Raw genomic sequence first — 19,079 nt, 5'->3', positions numbered from 1 at the left:
CCCCTCATTAACATTTACTGCAGAACTTCCAGATTAAATTACATTTCTGAAATTTAAAAAGGAACAGTCAATTCAATTCCTACCTAGATTCAAATTCCAAGCTCCCAAACTCACTCTTCGATGTATCTCACTCTGGATGTGTCTTCTGTGTCTCACTGGGAGTGTTCACTGGAAGGAACATTAGCTATGCTCCAGTCCACTAGGATCTCACCTGCAGCTAATGAGGATACAAAGATTTCGGCAAAGCCCCCAGCAATTTCCTCTCTTGCCACCCACAGTATTCTGGGGTAGATGCCATCAAGCCTTGGGGACTTACCACCTTCATGGTTTTTAAAACACCTCCTCCTTTTTGACACTGGCATGACCCAGACCATCTACATACTCTTTCATAAGCTCATCATCCACAAAGTCCTTCTCTTTGGTGAATATTGGTGCAAAGTATTTATTTTGTATCTCATCCATTTCCTCTGGCTCCACACATAGATTTCCTCCTCTGCCCTCGAGTGGGCCAACCCTTTCGCTGGCTATCCTCTTGCTCTTTATATACGTATAAAATGCCTTTGGATTCTCCTGAACCCTTTTTGCCAATGACGGTCAACATCAACAACACCTTCCGCCGTTTTGTTGATAAGTGAGAGTGGACTTGTGGACGGCAATTAGCCAGATTGGATTTGTCACGGGATATAACTGTGAAATTGTGCAGGTTCTCCACAGATACTGCTTGACCGACTGAGTATTTTCAGAATTTTTCTGATTTTGTTTCAGAAAAGGCAAAGTCAGCGGTGGGAACATTTGTTTCTAATATATTTTGTAACAGATTTAATTTGGGTGGTGATTGAATGTTTTTGAAGGCAAGCGGATTTAGCAAAATGTTAATTTTTGGTATCGTGTGTGTTCCATTTTGTTTCAAAATAGATGGTATACAAATTAACATGGTTAATTGGTTTCTAAAAAGATATATATATATATATATATATATATAAAAACAGTGCACTTTAATAAAAAGAAGTTTGTATTTATTACAACATCATTTAACAAGTTCAAGTTAACAAAATATACCTTGCATTACAATGCATCTTTAATAAGAAATACAAAATTACACTGGGACAATGGCAGAGGAAGTACATCAAATAATGACAGGGAATACTCACTGGGATGTCACATTATCCTTAGCTTTACATAAAATCCTGGGTGATGAGGCATTCAGCCTTCACCGCGCGTGTGTTTCCTGGGATTGACATAGGGGAAGCAATACATGAACTTCGATCTTCACTGGTTAACACACAGAGGAGAGTGGTGGGAAAGGGTTCTGTTTACTGACAACGAGTTTCTGATGTTGGTGAGAGATATAACCCTTGATGTGTCCCTACAAAACAAACAATGAACTGTGACCACACAAAATGAAACTTTATAACGATTTAACAAAAGAACTTGGTTTTACATGGCGACTTTCACAACCTCAGGATATTTCAAAAGTGTTTCATCGCCAATGAAATGCGTACTGAAGTGTAGCCACTGCTGTAATGTAGGCAACAGTGGAGCCAACTTGTGCACAGCAAGCTCTCACAAACAGCAGCATTTGTAAGCAGATAATCTGTTAAAGTGATGTTGGTGAGGGATACATTTTGGCCAAACTTTCAAATAGTCCCATGAAGTCACTTATGCAGACTTGAGAAGTCAGCTGCAACCTCAGTTCAACTAAAAAGATGGCACATCTCAGACAGTGCATTAAGGAGAGAAAATTAATCTGGATTTTCCAGCCACCAGTGACACCAATCTTTTGAATCATAAGTGAGACCGCTAGCCATGGATAACACCAGTTGTTAATAGCCTCAGGCAGACAATTACCAATTAATACAGACAATCATTGACAATAAAACATGGCAATTTTAAAAACAAATTCACAGTATAGAAAATACAGTGGAGGCGGCCATTCGGCCCATCGAGTCTGCACCGACCCACTTAGGCCCTCACAACCAACAGTGACCTTAATTTTAAAAAGGCACGAACAATATCCAACAATACCAACTAAATTTAACCCCTTCTCCACCCAGAATCATGTCTGATTAATGAGCCTATCATTTGTTTTCCTCCTTCACCTTGTTAGTTCTCCTCTATCTTTATTTTGTATTCAGTCATTTCCCAGACCCTACAAGCCACTCAGATTACAAATTTCAACTGGGGTTAGTCACACTGTAAGCATCGACATACAAGTGAGGGTTCAATATGTCATATCCAGCTCAGAATTTGCAGAGACTTAACGTTGGACCCAAAACACGGTAGCATTGTGGATAGCACAATTGCTTCACAGCTCCAGCGTCCCAGGTTCGATTCCGGCTTGGATCACTGCCTGTGCGGAGTCTGCACATCCTCCCCGTGTGTGCGTGGGTTTCCTCCGGGTGCTCCGGTTTCCTCCCATAGTCCGAAGATGTGCAGGTTAGGTGGATTGGTCATGATAAATTGCCCTTAGTGTCCAAAATTGCCCTTAGTGATGGGTGGAGTTACTGGGTTATGGGGATAGGGTGGAGGTGTTGACCTTGGGTAGGGTGCTCTTTCCAAGAGCCGGTGCAGACTCGATGGGCCGAATGGCCTCCTTCTGCACTGTAAATTCTATGATTAGATGCTGTTAAATAAGAACAAAGAACAATACAGCACAGGAACAGGCCCTTCGTCCCTCCAAGGCTATACCCGTCATGATACCAACCTTTGCCAAAACCCTCAGCACTTCCTTGTGCCATATCCCTCAATACCCATCCTATCCATTTATTTGTCAAGTCGCCTTTTGAATGCCGTAAATGACCTCATCATTTAAAAAAAAAAAAAAATGACGAAAATAAATCATATGTATTTACGTTGTTTGGAAGAAACATGCTACAATTAAAAATCTATGAACTACAGAATCTTCCAGCACAGAAGGAGGCCATTTGGCCCAGAATGCCCCGAACTCTTGAAAGAGCTATCTAATTAGCCTTACACCACTGCATATTTAAAGTACCTTTATCAGATATACATAGAAATTAAAACAGGAAGAGGCCATAAGGTCCTATGAGCCTGCTCTGCCATTCATTGTGAACATGGCGGATCATTAAGTTCAATACCCTGATCCCGCCTTACCCCATGTCCCTCTAGCCCCAAGAGTTTTATCTAATATCTTCTTGAAATTACGCGTTTTGGCCTCAACTACTTTTTGTGGCAGTGGATTCCACTGATTCACCTCTCTCTGGGGAAATAAATTTCTCCTCACCTCAGTCCTAAAAGGTTTAGCCCTTGTCCTCAAACTATGACTCTTAGTCCTGGACTCACCCACTATCAGGAACATTCTTTCTGAATCTACTCGGTCTAATACTGTGAGAATTTTATAATTTATATGAGATCTCCCCCCCCCCCCATTCTTCGAAACTCCAACTTAGTCTCTCCTCATATGACAGTCCCGCCATCCCAGGAATCAGCCTGGTAAACCTTCGCTGAACAGAAAAGGACACCAAAATTGGACACAATACTCCAGGTGTTGCCTCAGTAATATCCTTTGCAACTGTAAAACATCCCTATTTGTGTACTCAAACCCTCTTGCTACGAAGGTCAACATATCATTCACCTTCTTTACGGCCCGTGTACCTGCACCCTTACTTTTAGCGACTTGTCATGAGAGTGCCTTTAAGAAATGGATGTTTACGCAATGTACCTTTAAGAAATGCAGTGATGGGGGGTGGGTGGGGGGGAATCGAGTTGCTGCTGCTAAGATCAAGGAGGAGCTGGAGCGAGTGGGGTGGGTCAAGACGGGGGTATGCCGCTGTGGGGAACGGGCCGGGTGTGGGGTGCGGGCGCGTGGCTGGCCGAGGAGGGGTCATGGCTAGTCGGCGGGGGAGGGGGCGGGTAGCCCCCTAATCCGGTTGATAACCTGGAATGTAAGGGGACTGAATGGGCCGGTTAAGTGGGCCCGCGTGTTCGCGCACCTGAAGGGGCTCAAGGCGGATGTGGTTATGCTCCAGGAGACACACCTGAAGGTGGCAGACCAGGTAAGACTGAGGAAAGGGTGGGTAGGTCAGGTGTTTCACTCGGGGCTAGATGCCAAAAATCGAGGGGTGGCGATCTTGCTGGGAAAGGGTGTTATTCGCGGCATCGAGCATTGTGGCAGATAATGGCAGTAGGTACATAATGGTAAGTGGTAAGTTGCAGGGAGAGAGGGTGGTACTGGTCAATGTGTATGCTCCGAACTGGGACGATGCGGGTTTTATGCGGCGTATGTTGGGTCGGATCCCAGACTTGGAAGTGGGGGGCCTGATAATGGGGGGAGACTTTAACACAGTGTTGGATCCTTACACTGGATCCAGGTCTAGGACGGGTAGGAAGCCGGCGGGGGCTAGAGTGTTGAGGGGATTTATGGACCAAATGGGAGGGGTGGACCCTTGGAGATTTGCAAGGCCGGGGGCTAGGGAATTTTCATTCTTCTCACATGTCCATAAGGCTTATTCTCGAATCGACTTTTTCATTTTGAGTAGGGCGCTGATAGCGAGAGTAGAGGATACCGAGTATTCAGCAATAGCCATTTCGGACCACGCCCCGCATTGGGTGGACTTGGAGATGGGGAGGAGAGGGACCAGCACCTGCTGTGGTGCTTGGAAGTGGGGCTGTTGGCGGACGAGGAGGTGAGCGAGCGGGTCCGAGGAAGTATAGAGAGGTACTTGGAGACCAAAGACAACGGGGAGGTCCGAGTGGGGATGGTATGGGAGGCACTGAAGGCGGTGGTGAGGGGAGAGCTGATCTCCATCAGGGCCCACAAGGAGCGGAGGGATCGGGGGGAAGAGGGAGAGGCTGGTGGGGGAGATGGTGAGGGTAGACAGGAGGTATGCGGAAGAACCTGAGGAAGGATTGCACCAGGAAGGCGGAGGTGCAGTGGAGGAAGGCCCAGGGGGCGGTCTACGAGTATGGGGAAAAGGCAAGCCGGATGCTGGCGCATCAGCTTCGGAAGCGGGACGCAGCCAGGGAGATCGGGGTAGTTAAGGACAGGGAAGGGAGTGTGGTGCGGAGTGGGGTTGGCTTCAATGGGGTCTTCAGGGACTTCTACGAGGAATTGTACCGATCCGAGCCCCCACGGGAGGAGGGAGGGATGGGCCGTTTCCTGGACCAATTGAGGTTTCCAAAGGTGGAAGAGGGACTGGTGGCGGGACTGGGGGCCCCGATTGGGCTGGAGGAGCTGATCAAAAGGATAGGAAGCATGCAGGCGGGGAAGGCACCGGTGCCGGACGGTTTCCCGGTCGAGTTCTATAAAAAATATATGGACCTGTTGGGCCCGCTGTTAGTTAGGACCTTTAATGAGGCAAGGGAGGGGGGGGCTTTACCCCCGACGATGTCCCGGGCACTGATCTCCTTGATCCTGAAGCGGGAAAGGATCCCCTGCAATGTGGGTCTTACAGACCGATTTCCTTGCTAAATGTAGATGCCAAGGTGCTGGCGAAGGTCTTAGCCACGAGGATTGAGGATTGTGTGCCGCAGATCATCCATGAAGACCAGGCGGGGTTTGTGAAGGGGAGACAGTTGAACGCGAATGTGCGGAGGCTTTTGAACGTTATCATGATGCCGGCGAGGGAGGGGGAGGCGGAGATAGTGGTGGCGATGGACGCTGAGAAAGCCTTCGATAGGGTAGAGTGTGGGTACCTGTGGGAGGTGCTGAAGAGGTTCGGGTTTGGGGAGGGGTTTGTCAGTTGGGTTAGGCTGTTGTACGAGGTCCTGATGGGAGTGTGGCCACAAATAGGAGGAGGTCAGAGTACTTTCGATTGCACCAAGGGACGAGACAGGGGTGTCCCCTGTCCCCCCTGCTCTTCGCACTGGCGATTGAACCCTTGGCTATGGCACTGAGAGAGTCGAGGAACTGGAGGGTGTTGGTGCGGGGTGGGAAGGAGCACAGGGTGTCGCTTTATGCGGACGACCTGCTGCTATATGTGGCGGACCCGGTGGGAGGAATGCCAGAGGTAATGAGGATGCTTAGGGAATTCGGGGACTTTTCGGTGTACAAGCTCAATATGGGGAAGAGCGAGCTGTTCGTAGTTCAGCTAGGGGACCAGGAGAGGGGGATTGGCGAGCTCCCACTAAAAAGGGCGAAGAGGAGTTTCAGATATTTGGGGGTCCAGGTGGCCAGGAGCTGGGGGGCCCTGCATAGGCTTAACTTTACAAGGCTGGTGGAGCAAATGGAGGAGGAGTTCAAGAGGTGGGACGCGTTGCCGCTGTCCCTGGCAGGTACGGTGCAGTCAATCAAAATGACGGTGCTTCCAAGGTTTTTGTTCCTGTTTCAGTGCCTCCCCGTGTTTATCCCGAAGGCTTTTTTCAGGCGGGTTAACAGGAGTATAATGGGGTTTGTGTGGGCGCGAGGGACTCCGAGGGTGAGAAGGGTATTCCTGGAGCGGAGTAGAGATAGGGGGGCCGGCGCTGCCCAACCTCTGTGGGTACTACTGGGCCGCCAATGCGACAATGGTGCGCAAGTGGGTGATGGAGAGGGAGGGGGCTGCATGGAAGAGGCTGGAGACGGCGTTCTGTGTGAGTACGAGTCTGGGGGAGCTGGCAACGGCGCCGCTGTCGCTCCCTCCAAGGAGGTATACCACGAGCCCGGTGGTGGTGGCGGCCCTCAAAATTTGGGGGCAGTGGAGGGGGCATAGGGGGGAAGTTAGGGCCTCGGCGTGGACCCCATTACGGGGGAGCCACCGGTTCGCCCCAGGAAGAACAGGTGGAGGGTTTTTGGGGTGGCACAGGGCAGGCATACGAAAGTTAGGGGACCTGTTTGTGGACGGGAAGTTCGCGAGCTTGGGTGAGCTGGAGGAGAAGTACGGGCTCCCCCCCGGGGAACACCTTCAGATACTTACAGGTAAGGGCGGTTGCCAGACGGCAGGTGGTGGAATTCCCACGACTACTGCCACACACAGTACAGGACAGTGTGCTCTCGGGGGGGTGGGTGGGATTGGGGAAGATCTCGGAAACTTACCAGGTGATGCAGGAGGAGGAGGAGACCTCGGTGGTGGAGTTGAAAGGTAAGTGGGAGGAGGAGTTGGGAGAGGAGATCGAAGAGGGGACGTGGGCAGATGCCCTAGGGAGGGTGAACTCTTCCTCTTCATGCGCGAGGCTCAGCCTCATACAGTTTAAGGTGCTGCACAGGGCACACATGACCGGGACAAGGATGAGCAGGTTCTTTGGGGGTGAGGACAGGTGTGTTAGGTGCTCAGGGAGCCCAGCAAATCACACCCATATGTTCTGGGAATGTCCAGCACTGGAGGAATTTTGGAAGGGCGTAGCTAGGACGGTGTCGAGGGTGGTAGGATCCAGGGTCAAACCGGGCTGGGGGCTCGCAATATTTGGGGTGGCAGAGGAGCCGGGAGTGCAGGAGGCGAAAGAGGCTGGAATTCTGGCCTTTGCGTCCCTGGTAGCCCGGCGGAGGATTCTCCTTCAGTGGAAAGATACGAGGCCCCCAAGTGTGGAATCCTGGATCAGCGATATGGCAGGGTTCATTAAATTGGAAGGGTGAAATTCGCCTTGAGAGGGTCAGTACAAGGGTTCTTTAGGCGGTGGCAACCGTTCTTAGACTTTCTGGCAGAACGCTAGACATTGGTCAATGGCAGCAGCAGCTCGGGGGGTGGGGGGGGTTTACTTTATTTTTGTTTATGTTATTTACACTGGAAGGGTCTGAGGGGGTGTATACACCTGTTGTCTTAAGTCGGGGTGTTAATGTTAATTTATTATTTAGGTATGGGGGGGGGGGGGAGGGGTTTGGGGGGTTGCTTTTTTAGATTGTGTTTTGTACTTACCCCTGTTGGGTTCTTTTTTCTTTCTCATTTTGTTATTGATATTTTATGAAAACCTTTAATAAAAATTATTTGAAAAAAATAAATAAAAGAAATGCAGTGATGTCACAATGTGGGTGGAGCTGGGCTTTAGATCAGTCATTTTGCAGTTTTTAGTTGGAGTTTTGAGAAAACGAGCTTGGGAGTGTCTGTGTTTGCAGTGAGCTGGATCGGCTGTGATCTCTGTCATGAAAGACTATCTCTGGATCATTTGGGTAATTTCAACTCATAATAGTAATGCTTTAACCTGATGTGTTTCTGTTTAAAGGTGTTAAGTCTCTTGGATGTTGAAAGGAATAACTGAAGGATTATTTAGTGTTGTTTTATTTTCGGGGTTATCTTTGAAGTAAGGGGTGTTAAGTGATCCAATGTTTATTTAAAAGGTTAAGTTGAGTTCATGGAATAAACATTGTTTTGTGTTTAAAACCCCCCGTGTCCATAATTGTAATCCCACACCTGGAGAACAAGCCGTGTGCTTGGAAAAGCAACAAAACAGTAAAGGGGGAGGTTGGTTGAACGCCAAGATACATTTTGGGGTTCTGAAAACGCCTCTCCCAATACAGACTGATGCACGAGGACATCAGGGCCTCGCTGTGTATCCACCTCTCTCAATTTACACCCATTCAAATAATAATCTGCCTTCCTATTTTTGCTACCAAAATGGATAACCTCACATTTACCAATATTATACTGCATCTGCCATGCCCACTCATTCAGCCTGCCCAAATCCTGCTGAAGCATCTCTGCATCCTCCTCACAGTCCACACTCCCACTCAACTTTGTATTATCTACAAATTTGGAAATACTACATTTAGTTCCCTCATCAAAATTAATATATAACGTGAACAGTTGGGTTCCCAGCACAACTCCCTGCCAATCAGAAAAAAATACATTTATTCCAACTTTTTGCTTCCTGTCTGCTAACCAGCTTTTTAACCATCTCAAGACAAACACGATTAAGGAAAATCACAAAGCTTTTTATAAGTATATAAAGAGCCTGGAAAAGGGTTGGACCACTCAAGGACAGGGGAAGGAATCTATGCGTGGAGCCAGAGGAAATGGGCAAGGTACTAAATGAGTACTTTGCATGAGTATTTACCAAAGAGAAGGACTTGGTGGATGATGAGTGTGGGGAAGACGGTGTAGATAGTCTGGGTCACATTAAGATCAAAAAGGTGTTGGGCGTCTTGAAAAACATTAAGATAGGTAAGTCCTGATGGGATTTACCCCAGAATACTGAGGGAGGTAAGGGAGGAAATTGTTGGGGCCTTGACAGAAATCTTGGTATCCTCATTGGCTACAGGTAAGGTACCAGAGGACAGGAGAATAGCTCATATTGTTCCTTTGTTTAACAAGGATAGCGAGGATAATCCAGGAAATTACCGGCGAGCCTTACATCAGTGGTAGGGAAATTATTGGAGAGAATTCTTTGAGGTAGGATTTACTTCAATTTGGAAGCAGGTATCAGCGAGAGGCAGCATGGTTTTGTGGAGGGGAGGTCTTGTCTCACTAACCTGATCGACTTATTCGAGGAAGATTCAAGGTAGATAAATCCCCGGGACCTGATGAAATGTATCCCAGGATGTTGTGGGAGGCTAGGGAGGAAATTGCGGGTCCCCTAACAGAGATATTTGAATCATCGGCAGCCACAGGTGAGGTGCCTGAAGATTGGAGAGTGGCGAATGTTGTGCCATTGTTTAAGAAGGGCAGCAGGGAAAAGCCTGGGAACTACAGACCGGTGAGCCTAACGTCACCCAACCAGTCCATGCCGCCCAGTTTTTACCATTAAGCTAGTCCCAGTTGCCCGCACTTGGCCCATAACCCTCTATACCCATCTTACCCATGTAACTATCTAAATGCTTTTTAAAAGACACAATTGTACCCGCCTCTACTACTACCTCTGGCAGCACATTCCAGACACTCACTACCCTCTGAGTGAAGAAATTGCCTCTAGGTAAGTTGCTAGAAGGTATTCTGAGAGACAGGATCTACAAGCATTTACAGAGGCAAGGACTGATTCGGGGCAGTCAGCATGGCTTTGTGCGTGGAAAATCATGTCTCACAAATTTGATTGAGTTTTTTGAGGGGGTGACCTAGAAGGTAGATGAGGGCAGTGCAGTAGACGTTGTCTACATGGACTTTAGCAAAGCCTTTGACAAGGTACCGCATGGTAGGTTGTTGCAGAAGGTTAAAGCTCACGGGATCCATGGTGAGGTTGTCAATTGGATTCAAAATTGGCTGAACGACAGAAGGTCGTTGTAGAGGTGGTTGTAGAGGGTTGTTTTTCAAACTGGAGGCCTGTGACCAGTGGTGTGCCTCAGGGATCGGTGCTGGGTCCACTGTTATTTGTGATTTATATTAATGATTTGGATGAGAATTTAGGAGGCATGGTTAGTAAGTTTGCAGATGACACCAAGATTGGTGGCACAGTGGATAGTGAAGAAGGTTATCTAGGATTGCAACGGGATCTTGATCAATTAGGCCAGTGGGCCGACGAATGGCAGATGGAGTTTAATTTAGATAAATGTGAGGTGATGCATTTTGGCAGATTGAATCAGGCCAGGACCTACTCAGTTAATGGTATGGCGTTGGGGAGAGTTATAGAACAAAGAGATCTAGGAGTACAGGTTCATAGCTCCTTGAAGGTGGAGTCGCAGGTGGACCGGGTGGTGAAGAAGGCATTCGGCATGCTTGGTTTCATTGGTCAGAACATTGAATACAGGAGTTGGGACGTCTTGTTGAAGTTGTACAAGACATTGGTACGGCCACACTTGGAATAATGTGTGCCGTTCTGGTCACCCTATTATAGAAAGGATATTATTAAACTAGAAAGAGTGCAGAAAAGATTTACTAGGATGTTACCGGGACTTGATGGTTCGAGTTATAAGGAGAGGCTGGATAGACTGGGACATTTTTCCCCTGGAGCGTAGGAGGCTTAGGGGTGATCTTATAGAGGTCTATAAAATAATGAGGGGCATAGATAAGGTAGATAGTCAACATCTTTTCCCAAAGGTAGGGGAGTCTAAAACTAGAGGGCATAGGTTTAAGGTGAGAGGGGAGAGATTCAGAAGGGCCCAGAGGGGCAATTTCTTCACTCAGAGGGTAGTGAGTGTCTGGAATGTGCTGCCAGAGGTAGTAGTAGAGGCGGGTACAATTGTGTCTTTTAAAAAGCATTTAGATAGTTACATGGGTAAGATGGGTATAGAGGGTTATGGGCCAAGTGCGGGCAACTGGGACTAGCTTAATGGTAAAAACTGGGCGGCATGGACTGGTTGGGCCGAAGGGCCTGTTTCCATGCTGTAAACTTCTAAGTGATGAAGGTGATTGATGAAGGTAGGGCAGTGAATTTTGTCCACATGTACTTCAGTAAAACCTTTGACACGTGCCAGTGAGGCTAGAAATAGGAAGATAGAGCAGCTAAACACGTGGCTAAACAGCTGGTGTAGGAGGGAGGGTTTCCGTTATCTGGACCACTGGGAGCTCTTCCGGGGCAGGTGTGACCTATACAAGGACGGGTTGCATCTAAACTGGAGAGGCATAAATATCCTGGCCGCAAGGTTTGCTAGTGTCACACGGGAGGGTTTAAACTAGTATGGCAGAGGGGTGGGCACGGGAGCAATAGGTCAGAAGGTGAGAGCATTGAGGGAGAACTAGGGAATAGGGACAGTGGGGCTCTGAGGCAGAGCAGACAGGGAGAAGTTGCTGAACACAGGTCTGGTGGCCTGAAGTGCATATGTTTTAATGCAAGAAGTATTACGGGTAGGGCAGATGAACTTACAGCTTGGATTAGTACTTGGAACTATGATGTTGTTGCCATTACAGAGACCTGGTTGAGGGAAGGGCAGAATTGGCAGCTAAACGTTCCAGGATTTAGATGTTTCAGGCGGGATAGAGGAGGATGTAAAAGGGGTGGCGGAGTTGCGCTACTGGTTAGGGAGAATATCACAGCTGTACTGCGAGAGGACACCTCAGAGGGCAGTGAGGCTATATGGGTAGAGATCAGGAATAAGGAGGGTGCAGTCACAATGTTGGGGGTTTACTACAGGCCTCCCAACAGCTCCCTAGGGGAGCAGATAGGTCGACAGATTTTGGAAAAGAGTAAAAACAACAGGTGGTGATGGGAGACTTCAACATCCCCAATAGTGACTGGGACTCACTTAGTGCCAGGGGCTTAGACGGGGTGGAGTTTGTAAGGAGCATCCAGGAGGGCTTCTTAAAACAATATGTGGACATATTGGGAAGGGGCGGTACTGGAACTGGTATTGGGGAATGAGCCCGGCCAGGTGGTAGATGTTTCAGGAGGGGAGCATTTAGGGAACAGTGACCACAATTCAGTAAGTTTTAATGTGCTGGTGGACAAGGATAAGAGTGGTCCTAGGATGAATGTGCTAAATTGGGGGAAGGCTAATTATAACAATATTAGGCAGGAACTGAAGAAGGACGGGGGCGGATGTTTGAGGGCAAATCAACATCTGACATGTGGGAGGCTTTCAAGTGTCAGTTGAAAGGAATTCAGGACCGGCATGTTCCTGTGAGGAAGAAGGATAAATACGGCAATTTTCGGGAACCTTGGATATCGAGAGATATTGTAGGCCTTGTCAAAAAGAAAAAGGAGGCATTTGTCAGGGCTAAAAGGCTGGGAACAGACGAAGCCTGCGTGGAATATAAGGAAAGTAGGAAGGAACTTAAGCAAGGAGTCAGGAGGGCTAGAAGGGGTCACGAAAAGTCATTGGCAAATAGGGTTAAGGAAAATCCCAAGGCTTTTTACACGTACATAAAAAGCAAGAGGGTAGCCAGGGAAAGGGTTGGCCCACTGAAGGATAGGCAAGGGAATCTATGTGTGGAGCCAGAGGAAATGGGCGAGGTACTAAATGAATACTTTGCATCAGTATTCACCAAAGAGAAGAAATTGGTAGATGTTGAGCCTGGAGAAGGTTGTGTAGATAGCCTGGGTCACATTGAGATCCAAAAAGACGAGGTGTTGAGTGTCTTAAAAAATATTAAGGTAGATAAGTCCCCAGGACCTGATGAGATCTACCCCAGAATACTGAAGGAGGCTGGAGAGGAAATTGCTGAGGCCTTGACAGAAATCTTTGGATCCTCACCGTCTTCAGGGGATGTCCCGGAGGTCTGGAGAATAGCCAATGTTGTTCCTCTGTTTAAGAAGGGTAGCAAGGATAATCCAGGGAACTACAGGCCGGTGAGCCTTACTTCAGTGGTAGGGAAATTACTGGAGAGAATTCTTCGAGACAGGATCTACTCCCATTTGGAAGCAAATGGACGTATTAGTGAGAGGCAGCATGGTTTTGTGAAGGGGAGGTCGTGTCTCACTAACTTGATAAGAGTTTTTCGAGGAGGTCACCAAGATGATTGATGCAGGTAGGGCAGTGGATGTTGTCTATATGGACTTCAGTAAGGCCTTTGACAAGGTCCCTCATGGTAGACAAGTACAAAAGGTGAAGTCACACGGGATCAGGGGTGAAGTCACACGGGATCAGGGGTGAGCTGGCAAGGTGGATACAGAACTGGCTAGGTCATAGAAGGCAGAGAGTAGCAATGGAAGGATGCTTTTCTAATTGGAGGGCTGTGACCAGTGGTGTTCCACAGGGATCAGTGCTGGGACCTTTGCTCTTTGTAGTATATATAAATGATTTGGAGGAAAATGTAACTGGTCTGATTAGTAAATTTGCAGATGACACAAAGGTTGGTGGAATTGCGGATAGCGATGAGGACTGTCAGAGCATACAGCAGGATTTAGATTGTTTGGAGACTTGGGCGGAGAGATGGCAGATGGAGTTTAATCCGGACAAATGTGAGGTAATGCATTTTGGAAGGTCTAATGCAGGTAGGGAATATACAGTGAATGGTAGAACCCTCAAGAGTATTGAAAGTCAAAGAGATCTAGGAGTACAGGTCCACAGGTCATTGAAAGGGGCAACACAAGTGGAGAGGGTAGTCAAGAGGGCATACGGCTGCTTGCCTTCATTGGCCGGGGCATTGAGTATAAGAATTGGCAAGTCATGTTGCAGCTGTATAGAACCTTAGTTAGGCCACCCTTGGGAGTATAGTGTTCAATTCTGGTCGCCACACTACCAGAAGGATGTGGAGGCTTTAGAGAGGGTGCAGAATAGATTTACCAGGATGTTGCCTGGTATGGAGGGCATTAGCTATGAGGAGCGGTTGAATAAACTCGGTTTGTTCTCACTGGAACGAAGGAGGTTGAGGGGCGGCCTGATAGAGGTCTACAAAATTATGAGGGGTATAGACAGAGTGGATAGTCATAGGCTTTTCCCCGGGGTAGAGGGGTCAATTACTCGGGGGCATAGGTTTAAGGTGAGAGGGGCAAGGTTTAGAGTAGATGTACGAGGCAAGTTTTTTTACGCAGAGGGTAGTGGGTGCCTGGAAGTCGCTACCGGAGGAGGTGGTGGAAGCAGGGACGATAGTGACATTTAAGGGGCATCTTGACAAATACATGAATAGGATGGGAATAGAGGGATACGGACCCAGGAAGAGGAGAAGATTGTAGTTTAGTCGGGCAGCATGGTCGGCACGGGCTTGGAGGGCCGAAGGGCCTGTTCCTGTGCTGTACATTTCTTTGTTCTTTGTCCCTCATGGCAGATTGGTACGGAAGGTTAAGTCACATAGGATCAGAGGTGAGCTGGCAAGATGGATACAAAACTGGTTCTGTCATAGAAGACAGATGATAGCAGTGGAAGGGTGCTTTTCTGAATGGAGGGCTGTGGCTAGTGATGTTCCGCAGGGACCTTTGCTGTTTGTAATATGTATAAATAATTTGGAGGAAAATATAACTGGTCTGATGAGTAAGTTTGTGGATGACACAAAGATTGATGGAATTGTGGATAGCGATGAGGATTTTCAGAGGATACAGCTGGATATAGGTCGGTTGGAGACTTGGGCGGAGAGATCGCAGGTGGAGGGTAATCTGGACAAATGTGAGGTAATGCATTTTGGAAGGTCTAATACAGATGGGAAATATACAGTAAATGACAGAACCCTCAAGGGTAGTGACAGGCAGAGGGATCTGGGTGTTCAGATCCACTAGTCAATAAAGAGGCAATGCAGGTAGTCAAGAAGGCATACGGCATGCTTTCCTTCATCAGTTGCATTGGCAAGTCATGTTGCAGCTGTGTAGAACCTTAGTTAGGCCACACTTGGAATATAGTGTTCAATTCTGGTTGCCACGCTACGAGAAGGATGTGGAAGCTTTGGAGAGGGTGCAGAAGAGGTTTACCAGGATGTTGTCTGGTATGGAGGGTATGAGCTATGAGGAGACGTTGGGTAAACTCGGTTTGTTCTCACTAGAACGACGGCGGTTGAGGTGCGATATTATGAGTGGCATGGATAGAGTGCATAGTCAGCAGCTTTTTCCCAAGTGGAAGAGTCAATTACAAGGGCGCATAGGTTTAAGGTGCGAGGGGCAATGTTTCGAGGAGCTGTACCAGGGACTTTTGTTTACACAGAGGGTAGAGAGTGCCTGGAACTAGCTGCCGGAGGAGGTGATGGAAGCAGGTACGATGGTGATGTTTAAGGGGCATCTTGACAAATTCATGAATATGTTGGGAATAGAGGCATATGGACCTCGGAAGTGTAGAAGGTTTTAGGTTAGGGCAGCATGGAGGGCCGAAGGGCCTGTTCCTGTGCTGTACTTTTCTTTGTTTGCTCTTTGTTCTACCCGCAATCCCAATGCGTTTTAACCTTGCATATTAATCTGCTATGTGAGACCTTGTCAAAAGCCTTCTGAAAGTCTAAATAAACCACATCCACCGTGTTCACCCTGGTCAACTCTTAGTAACATCTTCAAAGAATTTCAGTAGATTTGTCAAGTAAGATTTCCCTTTCATGAATCTATGCTGACTTCGCCTGATTATACACTGCTTTCCAAATGCTGTACTACGAAATCCTTGATAATGGACTCTAGCAACTTCCCTACTGCGGACGTAAAGCTCACTGGTCAGTCTTCCAGTGGCGGCCATGGAGTGAGTTGCCGCACATTTGGTGGCTGCCGCGCAAGGTGGATTTTTTCGGTCCTTCCCCACCAATGTGGGGGTTTTTTGAGGGCAAAAGATGTGTGAGTGCCCAGGGAAGGTAATACTCCTCCAATGAGGCTGGTGTATAGATGAGCGGACGAGAAATGCCACGAGATAGCAGCTTCAGGGAATTAGTTACACCAAAGATTGGAGATAGATGGGTAACTGTAAGAGGGACTGGGAAAAAGCAGTCAGTGCAGGGATCCCCTGCGGTCGTTCCCCTGAGAAACAAGTATACCGCTTTGGATACTTGTGGGGGGGACGACTTACCAGGGGTAAGCCATGGGGTACGGGCCTCTGGCACGGAATCTGTCCCTGTTGCTCAGAAGGGAAGGGGGGAGAGGAGCAGGGCATTAGTAATTGGGGACTCGATAGTCAGGGGCACAGATAGGAGATTTTGTGGGAGCGTGAGAGACTCGCGTTTGGTATGTTGCCTCCCAGGTGCAAGGGTACGTGATGTCTCGGATCGTGTTTTCCGGGTCCTTAAGGGGGAGGGGGAGCAGCCCCAAGTCGTGGTCCACATTGGCACTAACGACATAGGTAGGAAAGGGGACAAGGATGTCAGGCAGGCTTTCAGGGAGCTAGGATGGAAGCTCAGAACTAGAACAGAGTTGTTATCTCTGGGTTGTTGCCCGTGCCACGTGAAAGTGAGATGAGGAATAGGGAGAGAGAGCAAGTAAACACGTGGCTACAGGGATGGTGCAGGCGGGAGGGATTCAGATTTCTGGATAACTGGGGCTCTTTCTGGGGAAGGTGGGACCTCTACAGACAGGATGGTCTACATCTGAACCTGAGGGGCACAAATATCCTGGGGGGAGGAGATTTGTTAGTGCTCTTTGGGGGGGGGGGGGGGGGTTAAACTAATGCAGCAGGGGCATGGGAACCTGGATTGTAGTTTTAGGGTAAGGGAGAATGAGAGTATAGAGGTCAGGAGCTCAGATTTGACGTCGCAGGAGGGGGCCAGTGTTCAGGTAGGTGGTTTGAAGTGTGTCTACTTCAATGCCAGGAGTATACGAAATAAGGTAGGGGAACTGGCAGCATGGGTTGGTACCTGGGACTTCGATGTTGTGGCCATTTTGGAGACATGGATAGAGCAGGGACAGGAATGGATGTTGCAGGTTCCGGGGTTTAGGTGTTTTAGTAAGCTCAGAGAAGGAGGCAAAAGAGGGGGATGTGTGGCGCTGCTAGTCAAGAGCGGTATTACGGTGGCGGGGAGGATGCTAGATGGGGACTCATCTTCCGAGGTAGTATGGGCTGAGGTTAGAAACATGAAAGGAGAGGTCACACTGTTGGGAGTCTTCTCTAGGCCTCCAAATAGTTCTAGGGATGTAGAGGAAAGGATGGCGAGGATGATCCTGGATAAGAGCGAAAGTAACAGGGTAGTTATTATGGGAGACTTTAACTTTCCAAATATTGACTGGAAAAGATATAGTTCGAGTACATTAGATGGTTGTTTTTTGTACAGTGTGTGCAGGAGGGTTTCCTGACACAGTTTGTTGACAGGCCAACAAGAGGCGAGGCCACATTGGATTTGGTTTTGGGTAATGAACCAGGCCAGGTGTTGGATTTGGAGGTAGGTGAGCACTTTGGGGACAGCGACCACAATTCGGTGACGTTTACGTTAAGGATGGAAAGGGATAAGTACACACCGCAGGGCAATAGTTATAGCTGGGGGAAGGGAAATTATGATGCCATTAGACGTGACTTGGGGGGGATAAGGTGGAGAAGTAGGCTGCAAGTGTTGGACACACTGGATAAGTGGAGCTTGTTCAAGGATCAGCTACTGCGTGTTCTTGATAAGTATGTACCGGTCAGACAGGGAGGAAGGTGCCGAGCGAGGGAACCGAGGTTTACCAAAGAAGTGGAATCTCTTGTTAAGAGGAAGAAGGAGGCCTATGTGAAGATGAGGTGTGAAGTTTCAGTTGGGGCGATGGATAGTTACAAGGTAGCGAGGAAGGATCTAAAGAGAGAGCTAAGACGAGCAAGGAGGGGACATGAGAAGTATTTGGCAGGAAGGATCAAGGAAAACCCAAAAGCTTTCTATAGGTATGTCAGGAAAAAGCGAATGACTAGGGAAAGAGTAGGACCAGTCAAGGACAGGGATAGGAAGTTGTGTGTAGAGTCTGAAGAGATAGGCGAGATACTAAATGAATACTTTTCGTCAGTATTCACTCAGGAAAAAGACAATGTTGTGGAGGAGAATGCTGAGCTCCAGGTAAATAGATTAGATGGCACTGAGGTACGTAGGGAAGAGGTGTTGGCAATTCTGGACAGGCTGAAAATAGATAAGTCCCCGGGTCCTCATGGGATTTATCCTAGGAGTCTCTGGGAGGCCAGGGAAGAGATTGCTGGACCTTTGCCTTTGATTTTTATGTCATCATTGGCTACAGGAATAGTGCCAGAGGACTGGAGGATAGCAAATGTGGTCCCTTTGTTCAAAAAGGGGAGCAGAGACAACCCCGGCAACTATAGACCGGTGAGCCTCACGTCTGTAGTGGGTAAAGTCTTGGAGGGGATTATAAGAGACAAGATTTATAATCATCTAGATAGGAATAATATGATCAGGGATAGTCAGCATGGCTTTGTGAAGGGTAGGTCATGCCTCACAAACCTTATCGAGTTCTTTGAGAAGGTGACTGAACAGGTAGACGAGGGTAGAGCAGTTGATGTGGTGTATATGGATTTCAGCAAAGCGTTTGATAAGGTTCCCCACGGTAGGCTATTGCAGAAAATATGGAGGCTGGGGATTGAGGGTGATTTAGAGATGTGGATCAGAAATTGGCTAGCTGAAAGAAGACAGAGGGTGGTGGTTGATGGGAAATGTTCAGAATGGAGTTCAGTCACAAGTGGAGTACCACAAGGATCTGTTCTGGGGCCGTTGCTGTTTGTCATTTTTATCAATGACCTAGAGGAAGGCGCAGAAGGGTGGGTGAGTAAATTTGCAGACGATACTAAAGTCGGTGGTGTTGTCGATAGTGTGGAAGGATGTAGCAGGTTACAGAGGGATATAGATAAGCTGCAGAGCTGGGCTGAGAGGTGGCAAATGGAGTTTAATGTAGAGAAGTGTGAGGTGATTCACTTTGAAAGGAATAACAGGAATGTGGAATATTTGGCTAATGGTAAAGTTCTTGAAAGTGTGGATGAGCAGAGGGATCTAGGTGTCCATGTACATAGATCCCTGAAAGTTGCCACCCAGGTTGATAGG

The 19,079-nt window shown here is 47.9% G+C and overlaps 1 protein-coding gene across 13 annotated transcripts in view; it reads right to left on the bottom strand.

The window, feature by feature from the left end:
• Positions 1 to 994: 994 nt before the first annotated feature.
• pcid2 (PCI domain containing 2) overlaps positions 995 to 19,079 on the bottom strand; it is a 146,669-nt gene continuing 128,584 nt past the window's right edge. For all 13 annotated transcript variants that reach the window (XM_072514459.1, XM_072514462.1, XM_072514464.1 and 10 more), the window contains one exon: positions 995 to 1,366. In XM_072514459.1, the coding sequence (XP_072370560.1) occupies positions 1,277 to 1,366 (90 nt within the window). In that variant the 3' untranslated portion in view covers positions 995 to 1,276. The remainder of the gene's footprint in view (positions 1,367 to 19,079) is intronic.

The sequence above is a fragment of the Scyliorhinus torazame genome, chromosome 8 (assembly GCF_047496885.1).
Source record: "Scyliorhinus torazame isolate Kashiwa2021f chromosome 8, sScyTor2.1, whole genome shotgun sequence".
NCBI classification, from domain to species: domain Eukaryota; kingdom Metazoa; phylum Chordata; class Chondrichthyes; order Carcharhiniformes; family Scyliorhinidae; genus Scyliorhinus; species Scyliorhinus torazame.
This window is presented reverse-complemented; position numbering and strand designations above follow the sequence as displayed.